At 43.9% G+C, this 26,326-nt stretch overlaps 1 protein-coding gene across 1 annotated transcript in view; it reads right to left on the bottom strand.

The window, feature by feature from the left end:
* The window catches only part of LOC122946584 (delta-like protein B), a 36,811-nt gene extending 13,267 nt beyond the window's left edge, over nucleotides 1-23,544 (bottom strand). The window contains exons 1-4 of the mRNA XM_044306307.1: nucleotides 23,494-23,544; nucleotides 22,844-23,083; nucleotides 19,989-20,046; nucleotides 11,787-12,044 (exon numbers count right to left, since the gene is read on the bottom strand). Coding sequence (XP_044162242.1) covers nucleotides 11,787-12,044; nucleotides 19,989-20,046; nucleotides 22,844-23,083; nucleotides 23,494-23,544 — 607 coding nt within the window. The remainder of the gene's footprint in view (nucleotides 1-11,786; nucleotides 12,045-19,988; nucleotides 20,047-22,843; nucleotides 23,084-23,493) is intronic.
* Nucleotides 23,545-26,326: the final 2,782 nt, after the last annotated feature.

Genomic DNA, 26,326 nt, shown 5'->3' with positions numbered 1-26,326 from the left:
CCAAGTTTTTGTTGACTACTGTTCCTTTAACCTATGCAGCTGATAAAAAAAAAAACACATGGTGGACTTGGGGTCATTAGAGCACTGGTTGTCACAGAGCCCCTTTTAGTAGCCCTAGGTAGAGCGGAGGTCCCATGGGCAGCTTTTTAACCAAGTGCATGATAGGAAGGAGAATATAGGGCGTGAAAAGGTGATAGTCACCTTCACTCCAATGCACAAGGTGTTTGGGATAATTGCCCACCAATTGTGGACACAATATAGTTGCAACAAAAGTCAGCGGCCACTTTGTGGAAACCAACAGGAGATACAGGGTATTAATTCTTCTGCGTCACCTTGAGCCTCAACAATTAACTTTAACATCACAGACTTGCTTTAGACATATTCAAGGGTAACTGTCATATTTTTATTTTATTTGTTAGAGCTAGGCATGTATACCTGAGTTAGTCTGTCAATGATTGTCAAAAGATCTGTAATTACCTTATAATAACAGCTGTCAGTAATGTCCCCTGTCCCTTTCCACTGCTCCCTTAAAGACCGTTGCTAGGGCTTGTCTGTCTTCCTTTTAGTATAAACAGAATACAGAGGGGCGGTCCTTCACACTGCATGCTTGCATTAGGCTTCAGAGTGAGGAGGCGTGTCTCTCAGTAATCCAATCTGATTGGCTGGCAGGGAGCTGCTAGCTACAGCAAGTGTGTATGGGGAATGAGGGAAAGCAGTTTTGGCCTTGGAGAACTGGCAGAGGAGCCATCTTGAGAAGGTCCTCATATTGTAAATGTTTAAACAGCCATAACTAAGGGAAAAACTCAAGGAAAACAGTGGTATGTGAAGAAACTAAAGATTGCTTTATGCATAATGCTGCTGCAGCAGTAACATGCTAAAATTGTTTTTTTATGAAAACATGATGGTTACACTTTTAAGACTTCTTGTGGAGACCTTTATTGGTAGGTTCAATTGAAATTAAAGCGAATGTCATCAAAAAATGACCTATTGTGTAAATCACAGTTTTATGTTATACATATTTTTTATTTGATATTTTTTCCTAAATATGTAAAGACTTCTTTTGTCTTTTGAGAACATCTACATGGGCTATAGACACAATGGTCAGGAGGGGACCTCGATGACTTCTATGGGAGAGTTTTCTAGGCCCGACCTGTCCAGAGGTCAGGAGGGAGCTGATAAGCTGTGATATCACCTATTGTGAATAGTGGATCCTGTGTTATCTATACATAGAGGTGTGACTTGTCATTGTAATCCTGCCTGTGGTGATAACGATAATAGCTACTGAAAAGTTACCTGTACAGAACAGGAAATCATGACCTATTATTAGGCCTAGTTGCCACTGTGTTAGCCGCAGTCATGATGCCTGCCGTCCAAAATAACTTGCCAACTCCAGATCTTCTACATTATTATTTATATTTTTTTTTTACTTAAAAAAACTTCTTTTACACCTCAGTGAATCATGGACATGTATTGTCCATGTTCTTCACCAGCACATGTACTCATTGATTGTAATGTGTTTATTTACACATCAGTGATTTCCCACTGACCCACAGGACTAAAGTCACTGATGTGTTAATAAGCACATTAAGAAAAACCACAAAGACATGCACCACTTTGGTACATGGTGCGGACCAAACATGCCTATTAAAGTCTTTGGGTCTGTGCAAAACAATGACACAACATGGATGGCAGTGATTTTCACAGATCAATAGTAGGAGATGTTCTGGAAACTTAAATTTTAGCCTAGCAATGTGCGTGAAATCCGGATGACAAGCGGAGGACAAAAAATGGACACATGGATCCTTAATGACATCTTCATGAATGAACCACTGACCATCTTGTTACGGATGCCATTACGGACTTGTGAAAGAGGTCTAACCCTAACCCTCAATATCACAGATTTGCTTAAGAAATACACTGAGCAAAAATATAAGCGCAACACTTGCTGGCCATGCAAGAACTGGGATGTTTTCAGCTTCCAGGAGTTGTATACAGATCCTTGCAATATGGGGCCGTGCATTATCATGCTGCAACATGAGGTGATGGTCGTGGATGAACGGCACAACAATGGGCCTCAGGATCTCGTCACGGTATCTCTGTGCATTCAAAATGCCATCAATAAAATGCACCTGTGTTCGTTGTCCAAAACATACGCCTGCCCATACCACAACCCCACCATGGGCCACTCGATCCACAACATTGATGTCAGCAAACCGCTCACCCACACGATGCCACACACACTGTCTGCCATCTGCCCAGAACAGTGAAAACCAGGACTTATCCGTGAACAGAACGCCTCTCCAACGTGCCAGACGCCATCGAATGTGAGCAGTCAGCTTCCCTGAGACGGTTTCTGACAGTTTGTGCAGAAATTCTTTGGTTATGCAAACCGATTGTTGCTGCAGCTGTCCGAGTGGCTGGTCTCAGACAATCATGGAGGTGAACATGCTGGATGTGGAGGTCCTGGGCTGGTGAGGTTACACGTGGTCTGCGGTTGTGAGGCCGGTTAGATGTACTGCCAAATTCTCTGAAACGCCGTTGGAAGCGGTTTATGGTAGAGAAATGAACATTCATTGCATGGGCAACAGCTCTGCTGGACATTCTTGCAGTCAGAATGCCAATTTCACGCTCCCTAAAACGTTGCGACATCTGTGGCATTGTGCTGTGTGATCAAACTGCACATTTCAGAGTGGCCTTTTTATTGTGGGCAGTCTAAGGCACTCCTGTGCAATATTCATGCTGTTTAATCAGCACCTTGATATGCCACACCTGTGAGGTGGGATGGATTATCTCAGCAAAGGAGAAGCGCTCACTAACACAGATTTAGACAGATTTGTGAACAATATTTGAGAGTAATGGGTCTTTTGTGTATGTAGAAAATGTTTCAGATTTTTGAGTTCAGCTCGTGCAAAATGGGAGCAAAACCGAAAGTGTTGCGTTTATATTTTTGCTCAGTATATTTTTCAGATTTCTTGTGAAGACTTCTACTTAGAAAAAGTTTTAAGGCAGCCGGTGGTAAATCCGTGTGAAAAAAAAGGATAGGGCATGTTGATATCCAGTGTACCCAATCCTTCTGTCCTCCAGCATCTGCTGTTGGGGGAGAATCGAGACACAACACATTAGATGGTTGGCCAGTCCTATCAAAATTAGGAGGCTCAGCTGGCTAGAGTAGACCATTCTTCCGAGTGCTCCTTTGGCTTCACCTATGGCTTTGATAAGGACGTCTTGGTCTCCACAGCTGTTTGCATTGAGTCCCACTCTTGCCCTTATTTAATAGTTTTCCGCATGATGTCTCCAATCCAAAATAACTCACCAACTCCAGATGTTCTACATGTTTTTTTTAACTTACTCTGATCCTCACCCTGCTTGACTGATAGTTGTAGACCAGGTGTGGAGAGCCTTTCATTACTCTAGCGGAAGTACAGGTGAAACTCCAAAAGTATTGCGATACTCGATACCATTCGATACCACGCAAAAACAATAAAACACCAAAAAAGCAGCGTGCATTCCGCATTTTATGGAACGTCCGGCCCATAATCGAACAGTCCTATCCTATTTTTTGGGGGAACAAGGTGGCACAAAAATGGCAAATCGCGCACTTTTATTTTAATTTTTTCTGTTACGGCGTTCACCGCATAGGAGATATTTATTTATATTTTAATATTTCACACTTTTTTGGGCGTGGCAACATGTAATATGTTTATTTATTTATTGTTTATATATTTTATATGTAAAATTGCGAAAGGGGGTGATTTAACCACCTCCCGTCCGCCCGTTGACTATAAACGTCCGGGAGGTGGTTCTCTATCTCTGAATGGACGTTTCTGAACGACCATTCAGAGATGGCAGCTGCAGAGCGGGGTGCCCGCTGTCAGTGACAGCAAGGCAACCCAGAGAGAAGGCAGGGACAGTTCTCAGGTGTCCCTGCCTTCTACGCGCTTCCTGTTCCGGCCCGGCAGTCATGTGACCGCCGTGGCCGGGAGAGTGCAGGAGCTGTCGGGTCTTCTACAGACCTCGATGATCCCCGCACTGAGGCGGTACAGTGTTGTATACCGCTGTACAGCCTCTCTGGGGGGTGTATATCCCCTGTAACTGGGACTACTATGTCAGCCACAGTTACAGGAGAAATCAATAGTGGGGGGGGAGTGAAGTTAAATGTCCCCCAGAGGTCTTGTATGACATTATGGGGGACGCAAAGTGTAAAAAAATAGACATATTTGTTATTGCCGCGTCCGTGACGGTCGGCTCTATAAATATATCACATGATCCACCCAGTCCGATGAACACCATAAAAAAATTAAAACTGTGTAAAAAAAAAAGCCATTTTTGTCATCTTACATCACAAAAAGTGCAACACGTACCAATAAAACAGTCACCTCATCCCACAAAAAATGAGCCCCTACATAAGAAAATCATTTAAAAAATAAAAAAAATTAGCTCTCAGAACATGGACACATTAAACCATAATTTTTTTGTTTAAAAAATGCTATTATTGTGTTAAAGTGAAATACATAAAAAAAAGTATACATATTAGGTATCGCCGCATCCGTAACAACCAGCTCTATAAAAATATCACATAACCTAACCCCTCGGGTGAACACCGTAAAAACATTTAAAATAAAACCTATGTAAAAAAATGCCATTTTTGTCACCTTACATCACAAAAAGGGGAACACCAAGTAATATAAAAAGGCGTATTTCCCACAAAATGGTACCAATAAAACTGTCACCTCATCCCGCAAAATATGAGCCCCTACATAAGAAAATAATTTACAAAATAAAAAAAACTATAGCTCTCAGAACATGGACACATTAAAACATCATTTTTTTTGTTTCAAAAATGCTATTATTGTAAAACTTGAATAAATAAGAAAAATTATACATATTAGGTATCGCCATGTCCGTAACGATCTGCTCTATAAAAATGTCACATGTCCTAATCCCTCAGATGAACACTGTAAAAATAAATAAATAAAAACTGTGCTAAAACAACCGATTTTTTTGTCACCTTGCCCCATAAAGTGTTATAATGAATGATCAAAAAATCATATGTACCCAAAAATAGTACCAATAAAACTGGCACCTTATCCCGTAGTTTCCAAAATGGGGTCACTTTTTGGGAGTTTCTACTGTAAGGGTGCATCAGGGGGCTTTAAATGAGACATGGCATCTAAAAACCAGTTCAGCAAAATCTGCCTTCCAAAAACCATGTGGCGCTCCTTTTCTTTTGCGCTGTGCCGTGTGCCCTTACATCAGTTTATGACCACATGTGGGATGTTTCTGTAAACCGCAGAATCAGGGTAATAAATATTGAGTTTTGTTTGGCTGTTAACTCTTGATGTGTTAAAGAAAAAAATGGAAAGAAAAAAATTTGATCTCCATTTTCCTTTAATTCTTGTGGAACACCTAAAGGGTTAACAAAGTTAGTAAAATCCGTTTTAGGTAACTTGAGGGGTGTAGTTTCTGCAATGGGGTCATTTATGGGGGTATCCACTATGTAAACCCCACAAAGTGACTTCAGACCTGAACTGGTACTTAAAAAGTGGGTTTTGGCAATTTTCTTAAAAATTTTAGGAATTGCTTCTAAAATTCTAAGCCTTCTAACGTCCTAAAAAAATAAAATGACATTTACAAAATGATGCCAACATAAAGTAGACATATGGGGAATGTTAAGTAATAAATGTTTTGTGAGGTATCACTTTCTGTTTTAAAAGCAGAGAAATTGAAATTTAGAAAATTACAAATTTTTCAAAATTGTTGGTAAATTTGGGATTTTTTTCATAAATAAAGGTGAAATATATTGACTCAAATTTTTTTATGACTATCATGAAGTATGATGTGTCACGAGAAAACAATCTCTGAATGGCTTAGATAAGTAAAAGCGTTCCAAGGCTATTACCACATAAAGTGAGATATGTCAGATTTGCTCAATTAGGCCTCGTCAGGAAGGGGGTAAATGGCCCGGATGTGAAGTGCTTAAACTTAATATATATTTTTTTTTTTTTTACTTTTTATTTAATAACTACTAGCCCCCTGAACCTGAGATCTTTTCATCCCTTGTCCTATTCACCCTAATATAGCTCTATCAGGGTGAATAGGACCTCACACTCTCCCTGCTGCCCTGTACATAGTGCACACAGCAGGGAGATTACTATGGCAGCCAGGGCTTCAGTAGCATCCTGGCTGCCATGGTAACCGATCGGAGCCCTAGGATTACACTGCTGGGGCTCTGAACAGAAGCTGCCACTGTACCACAAATGGAGAGGGGACCCCATGGCCACTGTCACCAATGATTTTAATACTGGTGGGGTTGAGGGGGGGGGGGGCGCACTGCGTCACAAATGATTTTAGTACTGGGGGAAGGGGGTGCACTGCACCACCAATGAAGATAAGTAACCTTTTAATACATATACAGGAGGCGGGTGCCAGCAGCAGAATCACAAAGCCAGCACCCGACCTCTATGACAGGGCGCTGCGATCCACGGCAGTTAACTGCTCAGGTGCCGCACCTATATTTGTATTAATGGGTGAGTTATCATCATTGGTGGCGCAGTGGCCACATCCCCTCCCCTCCTCCGCCCCTCTCTCTTCTTATTGGCAGGAGCGGCACAGAGGGGAGGGAGGGAGAGACTCCTTTTCCCGTGTGCTACTGAGGAGAACATGGAGCTCGATGAGAGCAGCATGCGCTATGTTCTCCGATACTAGGCTGCACAGTAACGCAGCCTAGTATCGGTAAATGTCAAATCCCTGTATGGAAAAGATACCGGTACAAAAGTATTGATTGGGTATCGATAATTCGATACCTGCTACAACCCTAATGCAAAGCGAGATATTTCAAGATATTTATTTGTTATAATTTGGATAATTATGGCTTACAGCTTATGAAACCTCAAAGTCACAATCTCAGAAAATTAGAATACCACATGAAATCAATAAAAAAAAGGATGTTAAATAGAAAAATGTAGGACCCCTGAAAAGTATAATCATGCATATGTCCTCAGTACTTGGTTTGGGCCCCTCAGTGCGGCGTGGCATGGATGCTGTCAGCCTATGGTGCTGCTGAGGTGTTATGGAAGACTAGGATGCTTCAGCCTTCAGCTCCTCTGTGTTGTTCGACCTCATCTCTCTCATCTTTCTCTTGGCAAGGCCCCATAATTCTCTATGGGGTTCAGGTCATGTGAGTTTTCTGGCCAATCAAGCACAGTAATCCCTTGGTCATCGAACCAGGTTTTGGTACTTTTGGCGGTGTGGGCAGGTGCCAAGCCCTGCTGGAAATTAAGTCACCATCTCCATAAAGCTTGTCTGCGGAAGGAAGCATGAAGTGCTCCAAAATCTCCTTGTAAAGACGGCTGCGTTGACTCTGGACTTAATGAAGCACAGTGGGCCAACACCAGCAGATGACATGGCTCCCCAAATCAACACGGACTGTGGAAACTTCACACTGGACTTCAAGCATCTTGCATTGTGTGCCTCTCCATTCTTCCTCCAGACTCTGGGTCCATGGTTTCCAAATGAGATGCAAAAGTTGCTCTCATCAGAAAAGATGACTTTGGACCACTGAGGAACAGAGCAGTTATTTTCTTTCTTTAGCCCAGGTAAGACGTTTCTGACGTTTGTTGTTCAGGAGAGGCTTGACAAGAGGAATACGACATTTGAAGCCCATGTCCAGGATCCGTCTGTGGGTGGTGCCTCTTGATGAACTCCAGCCTCAGACCACTCCTTGTGAAAGTCCTCAACACTTTGGAAATGGCCTTTCCCTGACAATCCTCTCCAGGGTGCGGTCATACTTGTTCCTTCCACATAACTTTCTATTAATGTGCTTTCATACAGCACTTTGGGGACATCCAACTTATTATGCAATTACCTTTTGAGGACTTCCTTCCTTATGGAGGGTGTCAGTGATGGTTTTCTGCACAACTGTCAGGTCAGCAGTCTTTACCACGATTGTGATTTCTACTGAGCCAGACTAAGGCCTCATGCAAAAGACCGTTGTTGTGTTCCGTGTCCGTTGTTCTGTTTTCCGTGATTTTCTGCGGACCCATTGACTTTCAAGGGGTCCATTGAAAACTCGGATAATGCATCATTTGCGTCTGTGATCCGTGTTTCCAGTCCGTCAAAAAAATAGGACCTGTCCTATTTTTTTCACGGAAAACGGTTCGTGGACCCATTCAAGTCAATGGGTCCGTGAAAAAACACGGAGGCACACAAGATTGTCGTCCGCGTCCATTTTTTTCCTATCATTTGCAAGGCAAACTTGACTTAGATTTTTTTCCACTTTCCTTCATGTCTGGTGATCCTCCAAAAATCAAGGAAGACACACGGAAACAAAAACGAGTGACACTTTGAGCCGAGAATATTGAACCTTTTCACAATATTGTGAATTTTGGTTTTTCATAAGCTGTAAGGCTACTTTCACACTTGCGTTTGGTGCAGATCCGTCATAGATTGGCACAGACGGATCCGTTAAGATAATACAACCGCACTTTCACACTGGCGTTTTAGCTTTCCGTTTGTGAGATCCATTCAGGGCTCTCGCAAGCGGTCATAAACGGATCAGTTTGCCCTAATGCATTCTGAACGGAAAAGGATCCGCTCAGAAAGCATCAGTTTGCCTCCGTTCCGTCTCCATTCCACTTTGGTGTACGTCTGACGAAACTGAGCCAAACTGATCCGTTCTGACACACAATGTAAGTCAATGGGGACAGGTCAGTTTTCTATGACACAAACTGGCACAATATAAAACAGATCCGTCCTCCATTGACTTTCAATGGTGTTCAAGACGGATCCGTCTTGGCTATGTTACAGATAATACAAACGGATCCGTTCTGAACGGATGCAGACGGTTGTATTATCTGAACAGATCCGTCTGTGCAGATCCATCACGGATCAGCACCAAACACGAGTGTGAAAGTAGCCTAACGATGGGTTCACACCTGAGCGTTCTGAAAGGAGCGCTCTGTATGCGTGATTGTTCCGGCGTTTGCAATTGCGCATACAGAGACAAGCGAACGCCCATTGTCGCGCGTTCCCGAAAGTCTATGTACGGGAACGCGCGACAAGACGCCCCAAAGAAGCTCATGTACTTCTTGGGGCGTCAGGCGTTTTACAGCGCGATCGTACGCGCTGTAAAACGCCCAGGTGAGAACCATTCCCCTAGGGAATCATTGGTTTCTCCTTGTTGAGCGTTTTACAGCGCGTAGGAACGCGCTGTAAAACGCTCAGGTGTGAACCCAGCCTAAGCCATAATCAGCCAAATTATACCAAATAAAGGCTTGAAATGTCTCTCTTTGCCTGTAATGAGTCTCATATATTAGTTTCACCTTTTAAGTTGTATTACTGAAATAAATGAACTTTTTAACGATGTTCAAATTTTTCGAGTTTCACCTGTACATACTTTCTTCTGTTACATCCATACACATCTGCCATTTAGACTCATCAGTCCTCCAAGCCTCAAAAAAACCCTTCCTCCAAGTCTCTAATGTCCAGTTTTCGAGTCCTAGACAGCTGCACAATCTTTTGAACCCGTTACGTTGTCTCCTCACAATAGAGGGGGTGGACGGAAACAACTCAGGACCTTTTCAGACCTGAATCAAGAGCTTGATTTTTCTTTGGTGGTTGACTAGATCCTGGATGATTGTTTCCACACGGTCCCACATTCTCAGTATTATGGTATCTTTTTTTTTTTTTTTTTATTAGTTTTGGAAGCGTTTTTTTTTTTTTTTTTTTCATTTTTATGCTTTTATCACTTTCTTATTTTCTGATAACGTCTATTCCCTGTCTTTCTTTATGATAAAGTTGAATGACCGTAATTGTTGGCTTTGGATTTTATACAAATAAAATAGACGACAATCTCAAGAAATATCAGCCCGGGTTTAAAGAGAGCAAACATCCATTATTAGCATGTGCTAACAAGCCTTTTTAATGTTGCATCTGAAATGTGCGGCGGTAGCCTGAGCTCTCATCAGCCCCTCATTGTATCACACCGTCCCTCATCAGTCCCCTGTGTTATTAGATTTGCCTCTATGGCTGCTGAGTGGCAGACAGATGATATGTTGTAACTGCAGATATCAGCCCCATACACAAACAGCACCTGCCTGAGGGGGGATGGGGGATGCTTAATGCACGCCGCCTGTCCCTATTGTGCACAGAACAATTGGGGAGTGGGGACATACGAGGAGGGGGGCTATTAATCTGTCTTCACTACTCACAATGAAATCTGGTTAAAACCACATGTCCCCAACCCCCTACACACTCCTATTTACCTTGATGACCGTCTGGCAGGGTGCAAGGGCTAGGCACGGCCCATAACCAGCCACCATATGCTGCTTTTAGGTCTTTGTGCTCAGCCCCTGACTCCTCGTCTTTTATCCACCCTGTCTAATGTGCTCAGCTTAGAAGAATATCACTGTGGAAGGATCGATTAGGAGTGGGACATACGCAAAACTGTGAGCTAGATGCAGAAGTTAAAAGTTAGAGGAAGATTTAAAGGGGTCTATTGCCACCGACTCGCCAAGTTGGCCTGTGTTTGTAGAACTTATCTACCGAGGCTGACCATGTCCTCATGTGTGAGGAGCACGGCAGGACTTCATGTGATCCCTGTTTGCTTATTCAGGCCCATAGTAAGCCATGCAGATAATTGGGGCTCATTTTGTAGAGAGAAGTCAGTGTGAAAGGACCAAGCGGGGTTCTAAGCTCAGGGCAATTATCTGAAGACATGATTTACATTCAACGGAAATCCCCCCAGGTTCTGGGATGCACAGCTGGTCGTGTGTACCGCCTTTTGTGTTTGCAACCCATCGGTTAACTTTGATTGGGATTGTTATAAGATCGCCATCGTTTAGGTGTAAAGTCCAAACCGATCTGAGATCATAAGGATGCAAGTGGGACGAGAAGGACTAGAATGGGAATTTACCATTTGCAACTCTGCGTGGGAGTTAATGGCTAAAAACACAGCGTACAATGGTAGTTCGTTATAAAACCACTGTCAAACCTGGTGCCAGAGTATGACTCTAATCTCATGGCTCCGCTTGTTTTAATAGAAGGGATGAACAAGCAGCTGCCGGGCACATCAGGTGGTGTCTATCTTACCCATCCAACCCTTTTTACCCCACCGACAGATGTCAGGGAAGATTGACTGCAGATCCTGAAGATGTGGGTGGAATTATCGGAGGAGCAACTTGCACCAGGACCTCCAACTTGTGTAGGACACTACCATGTGTAGTCTTAACGACTAAGACCAGTTGTTGGTCAAAACGCGTCAACTTGGAGGAGCAAGTGTGCTGTGGGGTCCACTATATGTTATCTTGAATTCAACCAACAAAGACGGAGTTTTGATATTCTTCTCTGAAGTGCTGGACTATCTTTTCTACTGTGGCTCATGTGCATGTAGCCTTAAAGGAGAATCTAGATTCGGAGGACCCAAGGCCAATGGATCTGGAGCCTCAGCTGACACTTTAGGCCTTACATTTAGCTAGGACAGGGACAATCATCCCATGCGCACTATTTAGCAGTGTGATTTATGTTTGGTATTCGTATTATTGCGGTATTATTATTTGGACACTGTATGGCTGTAATATATCCATTGACAATTTTTTATTTCCTTACAAAAAAAGCTGGAAAGGATCCTGACAATCCCTAAGCCTAAGTAAGGCAACTACAATGTGATCTTCCATGTAGACGTATTAGACTCGTGTAGAGCAAATATTATAATAATATATCAAAAAGGCACAGATCTGGTAAAATGGGAATGGCACAAAGAGTTGCGGTAGGCATGCAGAAATACTCACGCTCAGCACAGTATTCTCCTTTCCAGCCAGACAAACATAATCGCTTTCCCTCCTGGTCACAGACATAGTGTCCGAAAGTGTCGTCCCGTGGTCGGCAGTAGTCGGAGCAGCTGTCACCGTAATAATGGTCGTCACAGGTAACATGATAGGAGTAACGTAATTCACTCTGCTGCCCAAGGTGTATGTCCTGAGACCAGTCCTCCCCAACAGACAGGCGTCTACGAGTGGCCAGGCGGCTCAGCATGTTGTTGAGGTTTTCTGCAAGGAACAGAAAATGTATGTTTAATGGGAGGCGTCGCTCGTCCTTATTGCATCTTTCTAATATCTACTTAATTGTTGGTCTACTGCATTAGAAAATATGAAAAAAGCAATATAGGACAACTGAATTACTATAAAAAGTAGAGTACGGTTCATATTTCATAATATACACTCTGACATGTGGCCACAGACCATAGTTTGAAGAATTAATGGACTTTGCTATGCTACCTGAAAACCATTCCAAGACTTGCTAAGACTCCATATGGTACACTGATGAGCTTACATTTCTTTCTAAGTGCTTCCCTATCTGAAAACAAGAGCAAAGCTTAAACAAACAAGCTTCTTAAGGTACTTTCACACTAGTGTTTTTCTTTTCCGGCACTGAGTTCTGTCAAAAGGGCTCTATGCCGGAAAAGAACTGATCAGTTTCATCCCCATGCATTCGGAATGGAGAGCAATCTGTTCAGGATGCATCAGGATGTCTTCAGTTCAGTCATTTTGACTGATCAGGCAAAGGATAAAACCGCAGCATGCTACGGTTTTATCTCCGGCGAAAAAAACTGAAGACTTGTCCCAATGCCAGATCACTCTACCGCAAGTGTCAAAGTAGCCTAAGTTGCGTCCGGACATCACTAAGGCAGCATATATCACGTGACTCGGACATGCGGGACATCTAATGGACTGACTAACCGATTCAATTACTTTTATACCGTCTCTATTTTTAACTGAGATTACCATAGCGCTCCCCGCTACTATCAGGGACGCATCCATACCCCGCTGTTTTACATCCATTTACTGTTCACCGGTGACTCTGCTTGGCCACATTTTTTTAACTTTTTTTTTTTTTTTTACTTTATTTTGATGATTACATTTTTAACCCTTCTAACCTTATTTTTTTATTTCATTTTTTGTTTCATTTTCATATATTTTTTTTGTATATGTACTGTTTATGTAATATCATGTTATTTATCTATTAAGATATTTTGTCTGGTGTAAGGCTACATCTATTTGGTTTTATATATGAGGAATAAATCAATTGTTTTTAATTAACGGGTTTTGTGTCCATTTGGCGCCAGATAGCCGAGTGCCCCCAATCTCCTTCTTACACTCGGTTCATATTTCATTGATCTGCAGACATCTAGAGGCATTACCTTGAAAATTAAAATCCTAAATTTGTGTGGGGGGGGGGGAGTATAAATTTTCTCAAACATGTCCAACCTATGGACTCTGGAAATATAGCAAAGTATCTCTATAACGTTCTGTCTGGTCCTAAGTCTGCCTCCTCAAGTTTCTCCAGCCTAAAATTCTCATTGTTCTCGAAACAATCTTGTTTTCCTTCTTTTTTTTTTTTTCAGCAGGATTATCTAATGTTCTTCGCTTTGTTCTACTTTATTCTTTGGGTCTTTCCCTCCCCTTTATTTGTTCTTGCTGTGTTCAGAAGCTTCCCTTTGACCTCCAAGTTGCTCACTCTATCATCTGTTTAACCAGTCTTCAAGTTTATGGACATCAACAAAAGTCTTCACTAACAATCCTTTATCCTACTTGTAGCCAGAGCTTCCTTTACTAGTCAATAGAACTTAAAGGGGTTATGCCATGATTGATGTAAGAAGAACAGACACCATATAGTACATGACAACCTCTTTCTAACCAAGCTAGAACCAGCCCTGTACCTCACATGGATCCTGAGATCTCCCCATTCATTGCTCTGCTAGATTTATTTCAATCTAGCGTCTCAAGGGATGTGTCCTTTCTCAGGCAACATGTCTTTTCTGCCACAGCTTCAAAACAGAAGAACAAACTGGGGGCAGTTGAGGATTTAAATAGTGATGAGCGGCATAGGCAAAATTCGTTTTTGCGATATTTAGCGAATTTTTTGCATAATATTCGCAATGGACAGCAGAGAAACAGTAATCCCTATCACACTACCTAACACCCTGCACTGGAACCTATCAGCTACACTATATCACTATCTAACCTACACTGACTATCTTCCACTAACTATCTGTATTATATACATTATATATAAGATAACTAACTAAGTAACTAATGTAATGACACAGGAAAGCACAGAGCGCAGCCATGACACTGCTCTCTCTCAGATCTGCAAAATACTGCATACAATGGCTGCTGGAGAGGTTCTTATATAGTAAAGGGTAGGCAACTTTCCTATTGATTGCTAGGGATGTTGCTAAGCTCAGACAAATACATTGCAGCCTTCTCATTGGCCCACAAGCAAGAAGGGAGGTTACTGATGAAAAAAAAAAATCTAGAATATTCACGATAACGAATATATATATCACTATATTCTAAATCTTTGTGAATTCTCAAAGTGGCGATATTCGCGATAAAAATTAGCGATTAGAATATTCGGGATCAACACTAGATTTAAACTGAGCATGTGCGACCAACCTCAGTGAGGTGGACAAGAAATAGGTTAAAGAACAAACAGCAGGTGGCGCTCTACATATACACTTTATTGAATAGCTGAGTGGCTATACTAAATTTTTAATTACATGCTATTGAAAAAGTATTCAGATCCAGGGGCTGGTTTGAAAAATGTTGAATATTCGTGGGCCAACCCCTTTAAGGTTTTTGATGATGAACCTTGAACATCCTTGACCTTACTGATCAACTTTACTCCTTACTAAAGTCATGAATACATACTGTATTCTTCAATCTGAAGCTAGAACCCCATCCTCCACCTGCACTGGGGTATCACAAGATACCAGATTACTGAATGAAATATTTTAATCTATAGGTTGCGGGTAAAATATTATACTTCTGCTTGACTACTGGGATTGATGGGAGCTTGTATCATTACTGGTTACCAGCCCTTCCCCAGCATAATAGGTGACAATATAGGCTCCAAAGAGTTTTCCTCCTGGGAATGAGGGCTACTGCCATGCAATGACCATTACATTTTTGGACCACTACTTAGCAAACACCCAACCAGGAGTAAATCTGACGATGCACATTAGATGTATATCAGACAATCCTGCCGATTTCAATGGGACCAGACAACCATCTAACGTCAGGGAAACGTCTGATGTGTATGGTGGCCTTCAGCTATGTCAGATGTATGGGGAGATCAGGCAGTTGTATTTCAACAAGCCGATCCTTTTGTTCGGAATGTTGAAAGACCCCACCAGAGGTGGTAGCTTAGGCTACTTTCACACTCGCGTTGGGTGCGGATCCGTCATGGATCTGCACAAACGCATCAGTTTAGATAATACAACCGCATGCATCCGTTCAGAACGGATTTGTTTGTATTATCTTTAACATAGCCAAGACGGTGGGGGACGGATCAGTTTTCAATTGTTCCAGATTGTGTCAGTGAAAACGGATCCGTCCCCATTGACTTACATTGTGTCAGGACGGATCCATTTGGCTCAGTTTCGTCGGATGGACACCAAAACGCTGCAAGCTGCGCTTTGGTGTCCGCCTCCAGAGCGGAATAGAGGCGGAACGGAGGCAAACTGATGCATTCTGGACGGATCCTTATCCATTCAGAATGCATTAGGGACCACATGTGAGAGCCCTGAATGGATCTCCCGAACGGAAACCAAAACGCCAGTGTGAAAGTAGCCTTACTCGCCTTAGGGTACTTTCACACTAGCGTTTTTGTTTTCCGGTATTGAGTTCCGTAACAGGGGCTCAATATCGGAAAAAAACTGATCAGTTTTATCCTAATGTATTCTGAATAGAGAGCATTCCGCTCAGGATGCATCAGTTTAGTCCCTCTTACGTTTTTTGGCCGGAGAAAATACGGCAGCATGCTGCAGTTTTCTCTCCGGCCAAAAATCCTGAACACTTGCCGGATCCGGCATTAATTTACATTGAAGTGTATTAGTGCCGGCATTAAGTGTCCCGGCAAAACGGATCCGGCTTTCCCGTCTGCGCATGCGCAGACCTCTAAAAATGGAAAAAATAATAATAATACCGGATCCATTTTTCTGGAAGACACCAGAGAGACGGATCCGGTATTTCAATGCATTTGTCCGCTTCCGGATCTGTCTGACAAATGCAATCAGTTTGCGTCCGTATTGCCGGATTCCGGCAGGCAGTTCCGGCGACAGAACTGCCTTCCAGAATTCTCTGCCGCAAGTGTAAAAGTACCCTTATACTGTTCAGAACACATACATGCTCGGCCGAGCCAAGTGTGCATGTTTATGGGGGGGTAGGTGAGCTAGCCGTTGGCTGAAAGGTATCTTGTGTAGTCATCACAAGAGAGGCACCCTAGTATCGTAGAAGTAGTGGTACGTTTCGGATGAGTGTATACAGTGGGATTACCAAGATACTAGTGATATCAGGGGAAAAAGCCCAGAAGTAGCAGTGGTGAGGAATAAAATAAATAAATTAGGCAGGCATAAATGGGCAAAACTCTGTGACTAAAGGTTTGTGTGGGCAGATTAGTTAAAGGTGCGATCGGCTTTGGACAGTCCTTACTTGTTATAAGGGTCCCTTGACAGTAAGCTGATCACACAGTGCCCTCCTGCTGGAACCCCCAGTGATCGGCTATAATCTAACCTGGTAGTAGGTGTTTGATTTCCCTGCAGCGCCACCACAGGGGAAACAAAGCATTACACAGCATCCATTCAAATCAATGGGTTGTCTGTATAACACAGACCGCTCTGGCCAAGAGATGAAGATCCTGAGCAGGGGATCCGACTCTTATAGGGTATACGAAAATGGGTTTAGTAACCTAGACAACCATGTTAATAGGAAAATGTGTAAGATACTGGCTATATAGACAAAGAGATGTAAAGTCTCTGGGGATATGCTGTGACAGTGGGGGAGAGTGACGGGGCCTGTATATAGCTGGCCTCTTATCAGTCACACAGCAGAGGTGATATCTGTGCTGCGGAATAGTAAATATGTGACATCTGTCACTGCGCAAGAGTTACAGCCGCTATGACGCCTTCGCGGGGATCGCATCTCTACTATGAAAAGGCTATGGTTACAAGGATATTATACCTGAGGTCCAAACCATATAATGTTTGATGCCGAAGGCCTCTTTCACGCGAGTGTATTGGCAGTCCGTATATATGACGAGTATTTGAACTATGCAGTATGTCCTCGTTTTGTACATATTTGCTTCCAAATACTCTCATTATAGTCTATGCGAGTGCGTCAGAAATGCAGGAAGGAAGGAATATGCGTGTAAATCTGGAAGAATTAGTGAAGCCAATCTGGATGGCGTATCATCTGGAATCAGTGCGTATTCCGGAGCCGGGATTTGGATGGATTTTGATACTCTCGTGTGAATGTGGAATTAGGTCTAGACATTGGGAGTATTCCCTGACATATACCTATGCCATACGCCAGTGCATAGCCATACATCTGTCCTTGGTAACAATGCCAAATATATGTATATATATGGCCCATTGTCTGCTGCACTGCCTATGCAGTAAAAAGAAGGTATTCTAGTGCATACAGCCCAGATGCCAAAAAGAACATTCTTTGGGTGAAATTCCATTGTATTGCTAAAGGCCCCTTTATATAGCAGATGATTGTCGGGAAGCAAGAGTTCCTTCCCAGCAAGCACCTACTCGTCAGCGAAGGTGACCGCTGCAGTTACATGCAGCAATCTCCTCCACAGTATGTTGAGCAGTGATCACGGATGCCATCGCTCGTCCCCATACAGACTCATTGTTTGCCGGCAGCAGAGGCTGTTTAGACAGCACAATCTGCTGCCGGTAAACGAGGATTTAGGTGTCCGCACAAATGATAGTATTAACAAATGAACGAGTGTTTCGCTCGTTCACCGAGCAATCGGTGACACCATTACACCAGCAGATTATAGCCAACGAGCATTTCTACGAACGCTGGTTAGCGATTCTTAGCCAGTCTAAAGGGGCCTAAAGTTCGGCATATAGGCCAGGTGAGTTCAGCAACGTGAACATATGGGGAGCTTATCACAGACATTAATCTTATATCTGTTTATAGACTATAGGTCCATCTAGTGTGTTTGGGGGCATGCCCACTCTCCCCAGATGGCAGATTTGGGTGAAAGAAGGATCGGGCATGGTGGATCATCACATGTCCAATGCTTTGCTCTCACAGATGATGCAACTTCTTCCCCTCTGCTCATTGAGAACACATGTAGTCAAGCATGCATGAATATGGGTGGACTGGGAGGAACAGCTGAGCGTTCGGCCATCATCCATAAAGTCTTTGCCCAGCTTTCCTCATTGTATAAGACTGAGAAGACACAATGTAGGTATATCATATACATTCAATGGCCATTGGCCGAACCAGTTATCCCTCACAACTCCCTCCTACACATCCACGTTTAGCTCGGCCGAAGGTATATGTTTATTTAATAGGGAGAACGCCGCTGCCAGATGCGTTTGGCACTGGCTTATCTATCAGGAGAACAAAAGTATTGGGCAAAAATATTCACTTTGCCTGATCCGTCTCTCCAATGGCATAATCTGTTCGGGGGAAAGTCGGGAGGTCCCCCTACACATCAATAGGCCGGTTGAACCCCCATTCTTCCGACAATACACTAATGTGTATGGGGGCCTTAAAGGGTTTCTGTCACCACAATTAACCCTATTAAGCTAGCTGACAGTAGCAATGTGCTAATGTCAGCTAAACCTAACTAGCCTATTCCTACTTTTATCTAACTTTTATAATATGCTATTTAGCCTCTAGGGGGGGGGGGGGGGGGCATTGTTCCTGCTCCTAGAGGCTCCGTTCTCCCACCTTTGTCGCCTCCCTCCACGTCCTGATTGCCAGGGCCAGGCAGCGCTCGCATCTGTCTGCCAGCCCTGCGCTCTGGTGAAATCTGGCTGGCTTCCCTCACCGCGCCAGTGCCGAATGCTGAACGGCGCGAGATTTCACCAGAGCGCAGGGCTGGCAGACAAATGCGAGCGCTGCCTGGCCCTGGCAATCAGGACGTGGAGGGAGGCGACAAAGGTGGGAGAACGGAGCCTCTAGGAGCAGGAACAACGCTAATGTCAGCTAGCTTAATAGGGTTAAATCTGGTGACAGAAACCCTTCAAGGCTGGGAGCAGAGCTCATAGTTATAGGATAGAGATAATCTTATTACTGCTGTGTGATACTATGGTACCTGAGAGCAACAACGATTGTGTCTAGGTGGCCAACTTTTTCTTTCAGGTGACTGCCCTTCCTCAGTCGACCATGTAGTCCTCTACTTAATGGGACACTTAATGGTCTGGTCCTCAATGGGGGCACAGAGTTAGAATTAGAGCGCTGGCAGCTACAATACCGGTCATTTATATCTATGGTGCCGCCCTACAGATAGACGGTGCAGAATTCCCCAAAAACTATTACCGTTACATAAGGGTCCCTTTGTGGAAAATTTTATGAAATATAAAAATTATTACTTAAATGTCTCTATAAATGCTCTATATAGGAATCCTAACCTTCACCAAATGGCTAATAAAGAGCATCCACCATTAAAGGGAACTGGTCACCGGGATTTTGTGTATAGAGCTGAGGACATGGGTTGCTAGATGGCCGCTAGCACATCCGCAATACCCAGTCCCCATAGCTCTGTGTGCTTTTATTGCGTAAAAAAAACCCAATTTGATACATATGCAAATTAACTTGAGATGAGTCCTGTCCCTGACTCCTCTCACGTACAGGACTCATCTCAGGTTAATTTGCATATGTATCAAATCGTAGTTTTTTTTACACAATAAAAGCACACAGAGCTATGAGGACTGGGTATTGCGGATGTACTAGCGGCGATCTAGCAACCCATGTCTTCAGCTCTATACACAAAATCCCGGTGACAGGTTCCCTTTAAAAAAGATTCTCTAGGTATGGCCCGACTTACATAGCTAGAAGTCATATTTGTATATTTGGGCTACGTGGCAGGATAATGGTGGAGCTCTTTTAAATGAGGACGGTAGGGAAATACTAGCAGGTATAGGAATAGTGACAAATGCCATTTATGGTCCAGATGGTACTTACCTGTAGACTTCTCGGCTGTGTGTGTGCTCCAGGATTCAATGATAAGAGAAAAAATGCCCTGCAACAAAACAAAGAGTTTCCAAGTCAGTCAACACAGTAGCCACATAACGACTGGAGGTTGTGCAAGGGACATATAAGAGCACAACCAAAGGCGCAGTCGTGTCACGGTTGTAACGTGGTCGTGCTGTGTTTGAGTACTGCGCTGCTGAAAGGGCCCCAGCGGGGTCTAAATAAATAAATGAAGACCACACTGTTAATGGGCGTGTGGCAACTTCAATTCCGTGTGGACATTAGCAATATAGACCCATTGAACAATGCGGTCTTCATCACTTAGATCCCATTGTGGCCCTTTTGGCCACACAGTACTCAAACGCAGCACGACCGGGTCACAACCATGACACAACATGTGGTCATACCCGATGAGGTCAAAATGGAGAATGTTCTTATGAAGTGGCTTTCATCACTGCTGGTATGGAAATGTAGACGAAGTAACATATGAGCATTGAGAACATGGATGGTTTCCTCTTTGAAACTGGTCATTTTTTTTGCCTACAAACTTTATGTGTATCTTCCCAAAGAGCCATACTGTGTGCATCATAAGACTGCTGAAGACGGAACAGTGTTGCAGTAGAGATCAAGAGATTGGTACCTCCAGAGCAAAGAATTAGTCCTAAATGAATTTATATTTACTAAATTTTTTTAAAATCTTTGGATATTTTGAGTGGACTTTTAGCTGGATAGACTCTGGCTGAGTTGTAAAATGTTGCCATGACTGAATCAGAACCGACTAGAAACCTGGTCCAGAACACAAGACAGAGTTGGTTTTGAGCATCTTACATTCTACTTTGGGAATTACTCCAAGATGTCTGAGACCAGGTACAAGTCCTTCAGTGGAATGATTCATAACTGTATCTGGCTGATTACTGGTAGAGGGCCTTCAACCTACGAACGAGGCTTGAGCTGCCAGTCTTCTGCAGTAAAAACCATCATACAGATGTGAATTTCATTACCTTCCCTGTTGGCTCGAGATATCCCATGATGAGTGTCACCACAAGGGGAGCCACTTGACAAAGGAAAAAACTTTTTGCATTACTCGCAACATCTGCCAGGGCAATGCAGAAGTTTTTATTTCAGAGCTTGTCATCTCGCACCACTCTTCTCAAGATATCTCGCCCCAAAAGGAAATATGATGGTTACGTCTGTATATAGGCTACAATATATGATGCTTGTTTCTGTCTAGAGCTCCTAATACTTCAAATTACTGATATATGCACTGGAGTGAGACTGAATCAAGAGCATTCATTTCAGAGAAGTAGCTGCAAGGCTTATAAAAAAGATATAATTAACAGGGTTGGCCCGTCTCAGACATTGATGTCATATCGCTATCGATAGGACCCTGTCCTATCTCCAGAACGGGCTCCCCCAAAGTGAACTGAGAACAGCTGTGTAAGCGCTGCCACCCTCCATTCACCACTATGGGACTTATGAAAATAGCCAAGCTCTTGCTTGACTACTTCCGTTGGTCCCATAGTGGTGAACGGAGCGGTGGCTGCACTTGCACAGTACGCTTTTCATTCATGGCTGTGGTACTTCTGAAAACAGCTGATCTGGTTGGCTTGGCTATTTTCGGAACTCACAAAGCGATGAATGGAGAGCAAGCCATTCATGCGCAGCGCGCTCTCCTTCACTTTGGGGGCCTCGTCCTGGAGATAGGAGGTGGGAAATACACTTATTTGACATTGATGACATATCCTAGTTATGAGATAATAGAGATTGACCAAACCCTTTAACTAACTACGAAGGTGGGGGGGGGGGGGGGTGTTAAACTTTATGATCTTCTAAACTATTTGTTCCTGGAAAAAGCCATGTGAAAATTTACCATAGCGTCTTGTAGGTAACGAGGACAATATGAGGAATAGCATTGTAAGAGTAGAAAGTATCCGTGTTGGAATCCCTCAAGACCAGACACAGATGACTAAGCACACATATGACCAATTTGACCAATTAATTACAAGGACATTTTTTCGCAGCAGTGGACACCAAATGTGTTTCTGACTGAAATGGTTAATATAGTAAGGAAGGATTTGCAGGAGCGTGAGGACAATTTTGTGCTCAATTACGATAAGTTAAAATACGGAGGAGTACTGTTGATGTGAGGAATGACCTAGACCAGGCATGTCCAAACTGTGGCCCTCCAGCTGTTGCAAAACTACAACTCCCAGCATGCCTGGATAGCTTACAGCTATTAGGGCATGCTGGGAGTTGTAGTTTTGCAACAGCTGGAGGGCCGCAGTTTGGACATGCCTGACCTAGACGTAGGAATAACACAGTGGAAGAAGGAGATGAACATCCTAAAAAGGGTTCACCGGTGACTCGAGGGTCCATTGCTAGAAGTTTTTCCAGTAAAAACTACATCTAAAAGGCCTGTAGTTTATAGTTGTTTCATTTAGTCCACTGGAGGTTACCTGAACCTGTAACCATGTTAGATATGATAAACTACAGCGATGGGGTACCTTACAGTAAGCTGAGCATCCATATCTGGGGGCAGTCAACACAATGGAACCTCTTTAATAATATAAAATGTATATAAAGTGGGATACTTCTATATGGCGTAGCTCACTTCTTGGGCTACAAAACAAATCACATTTATATTACTAGTGTCTTTGAAGACTTTATGTGGGTCAGAGTTCAGCTTCTATTTTGTCAGCAGCTGCCCGTTCCGCAGCCAGCTGTCAACCAGAAAAGAACAAAACAGTGGAGAAACCACCTGGCCGAGTCAATGTCGCTGCCTCCAGGCCTTGAAGTGGGACGTTACTTGAAGCATCACAATACCCAACAGCTGTACTGTTACTCACCGGCCACTTGAAGTGAAAGGGGACTCGTACGGGGCTGCTGGCTGCTATGGCCCCTGGATCCACAGCCATCAAGTCGCTCAGGGCTGTCCCAAACGTGCAAGGTGGATCTGGAGACACTACGGGCTGGGCATGCTTAAGACACACTCGGAAGAAGATGTGACAGGAACGGCCAGCGAGACACACACTTCGAGGACTGCTAAAGGAGTGGACCTTCAGTTCGAACACTCCGGCCGCCTCCGCCTGGGAATATAGAGACATAGAAATAGGGCCATATAGTAGTCACAGAACAAGTTCACAAAAAGATCTCTCGGTTCTTCTAGATGAGGAACCCAAAAGATTGACAGCAAAAAAATAAAGGATCAAATCGTCTAAACTATTGCCCATATCTTACTAACATCACCACCTTTGTACAATAATGGCAGGACGGTAGGAAAATATAATACTATAAGTCAGATAAAACATGGACCACAGTTAGAAAACGTGGACCTCTATATTAGAGTCTTTTACAAGAAAGATGGATGATGCGGCAGTATAATCAAGTCAGATAATACTAACAATAGCTGAACACATCTAGAGAAGATATAACTAGGCACTACTGACTGATTTTTCTGGAATAATACATATCACAATGTAGGATAGTTGGTACTTACCATTGGCAGGCACAGTAGTGCCACCAGGAGCATCGGAGTCTTTGCTGTCATGGTATTGACTTTCACGTGTGAATCTCTTGAGATGAAGCCGAGGTAAACACCGTCTCACTAGGAGGTGGAATTAAGGACTTAGGAACACAAGGCAGATATCTTCTCAGAGCAAAATGTGGAGGAAAGTTTAGAGTACTTGAGTAAACGTCAGGTATTACACAGCTGGTAGAGCTAGGTTCAGAGGTGTCCGAGCTGGTATTAGACCTGATGAGTATATGCCAGGTAGGCAGAAGTAAAGTTTTTAGTCAGGCAGGCTTTTCTTGGTAAAGTCAGTAGGATCCTATCAGGCGGTTTCCTTCAGAAGTGATGGGTCCGGATCAGGCAGGCATCACTGGTGGACGCACTCTCTATTGAATCCTGTGTGGTCTTTTGTCCTCAGAGCTTGTCTGCCTTGGCTGTGACTAAAGTTCTTCTAAGTCAATCCCGGGCTTTATACAGCCTCCTGGTGTTACATAGCCTCCTCCCACACCCCCCTCTCCAAATTCAATCCCCCCCCCCTTTCCTTCTCCTCCTCCCTCCTTTCCTCCTCACATCACACTTTCTTTGATCAGCTTTTCCGAAAACCATGAAGAAAACAAATTAAAGTCTTATCCTAAACGCCAGGAGCAATGACTTCACTGGATCTTAGGTCCTGAGGCTGTGTACTGATCGGAGATCCAAGTTTGGACTAAATCTAACAATGGGTCCATCCTATTACACAGCGCTCCCATGTTATTCAGCTTGTACTGCTGTATACATACGGTAGTATTGTCCACAACTGCAAGAAAGATGTGTGGATTTATCATCCCCCAGTCATATCTTATTATCAGGAGATCTTTCTTGGAAGATCCTACATACCACCATAACTGAAACAATAGGAGTGATGTCCCAAAAGGGACATTTTTCACCTCCTAGTACATGTGGAGTTACTCGGGGAGATCGGTGCACCCCTTTATTAGCCAGGGTTGAAGAATTCCTACAAAAAGTGGACTTCCATGCATTATATGGAAGGATCATCTTAGTGCTGTAGAGATCCCCTGCAGTTTTGCCTCTGTTCATGGTTTTTATCATAAGGGTCCATTCACATGAATTGCGGATCTGGAAAACGGCCATATGCATCCCGCACATTCTGCCCTATGTTAGAAATGCCTATTCTTGTCCGCAAAATGGACAAGAACAAGACATGTTATAATTTTTTTTTGCGGAGCTACAAAACGGACATAATCTGATCTGGAAAAAATGCGGACGGAAAGTACGGTCATGTGAATGGACCCTTAACAGACTCTGCATCACAGTTCGGGAGCCGTAGCATGAGGGACACCAGCAGTGCCCATCAGAGGTCTGTCGGGTTTCGCCATGGTGTCCGTTTTGACCCCCAAAAAATGTGGAGCTTGGAAGCTCCTGACAACTTAAAACGCGGATGTGATCAGAGCCTTAGGTCATCAACCCACGGAACATAGAGTGCGGCAGAAAAACACGCCACAGATATTCCACGTAAGTTACCAGCAGCGGACTTCACCCAGCAGCCCGAGCTGAGATTTAATAAAGTCACATCCACTCTGTTAACGCTGCAGATTTCATGCCACCTCTGGGACCGTCTCCTATCCCCGAAGTGCAGGCCAGGCAGCCGCGCATGCACAGCCAACCTCTGTTCACTGCCATGAGAGTTAGGCTACATGCACACAACCGTGGTGTGTTTTGCTGTCCGTAGAACACGGATGGCGTCCGTGCGCGTTCCGCAATTTGTGTAACGGCACGGACAGCCTTTAATATAACTGCCTATTCTTGTCCGCAAAGCGGGCAACGGTTGCGGGCAGCACACAGAGTGCTGTCCGCATCTTTTGCGGCCCCATTGAAGTGAATGGGTCCGCATCCGAGCCGCCAAAACTGCGGCTCGGATGCGGACCAAAACAACGGTTGTGTGCATGAGGCCTTAGGAAACTAAAAGCGAGCTCTGGCTTGGCTATTATTGGCAGTCCCGTAATCGGTGCGCTCTCAATTCACCACTATGGGACTTCTGAAAATAACCCAACGTACTCACCCAGCTATTTCCTGAACTCCCAGAGCGGTGAGTGGAGAGCATGCGCGATGTGCGCCTCTTCACTTTCAGGCCTAATTTTGTAGACGGGGGTGGGACCTGCACCTATCTGACTTTAATTACATATCCTAGTGCTTTGCTCCAGATGGGCCAGTTGCCTTAAAGGGGTTATCCAATCCTAAAAAGAGCCCCCCCTCCCATAAGCCAGGCCCCCACGCTGAATATACTTACCCGGGTCCCTGCTCCCTGCGTCGCTCCTGGTCCCCGCACCGCGCAGATGAAAACGTTGCCTCTATTGGCTGCTCCTCCCCGACACCGGATGTTTTCATCTGGGCACAGGGAGAGGCAGCAGCAGCGTTGCGGGGACCAGGAGCAAGGTATAGGAAGTATATTCAGTATTCAGCATTCAGCATGGGGGGGGGGGCTTTTTTTTTTAGGATTGGATAACCCCTTTCAGGCTGTTTTCACACTACCTTCCAGTTACGAGGGAACCATGACCACTTTGGCGTGTGTATTCTGGCAGACCCCATTGAATTTAATAGGGTCCATCACAATATTTTCGCCTTCAAGAATATCGCTGCCTACGGCAAAATCCCAAGGAGCCTGACAGATCCCAAAACGACAGTGTGAACAGAGCCTGACGATACCCTGCCTTCTGTCAGTAGGATCATGGTTTCCGGAATACGCTGCACTTTATATAAAACCTACGACCGATTTTATATCGGCCCTCTCTAATTTACGAATCCGGGCATAGATCCAAAGCGG

Source organism: Bufo gargarizans, chromosome 9 (assembly GCF_014858855.1).
Source record: "Bufo gargarizans isolate SCDJY-AF-19 chromosome 9, ASM1485885v1, whole genome shotgun sequence".
NCBI classification, from domain to species: domain Eukaryota; kingdom Metazoa; phylum Chordata; class Amphibia; order Anura; family Bufonidae; genus Bufo; species Bufo gargarizans.
The sequence above is the reverse complement of the archived record's forward strand: the minus strand, read 5'-3'. Positions and strand labels throughout refer to the sequence as shown.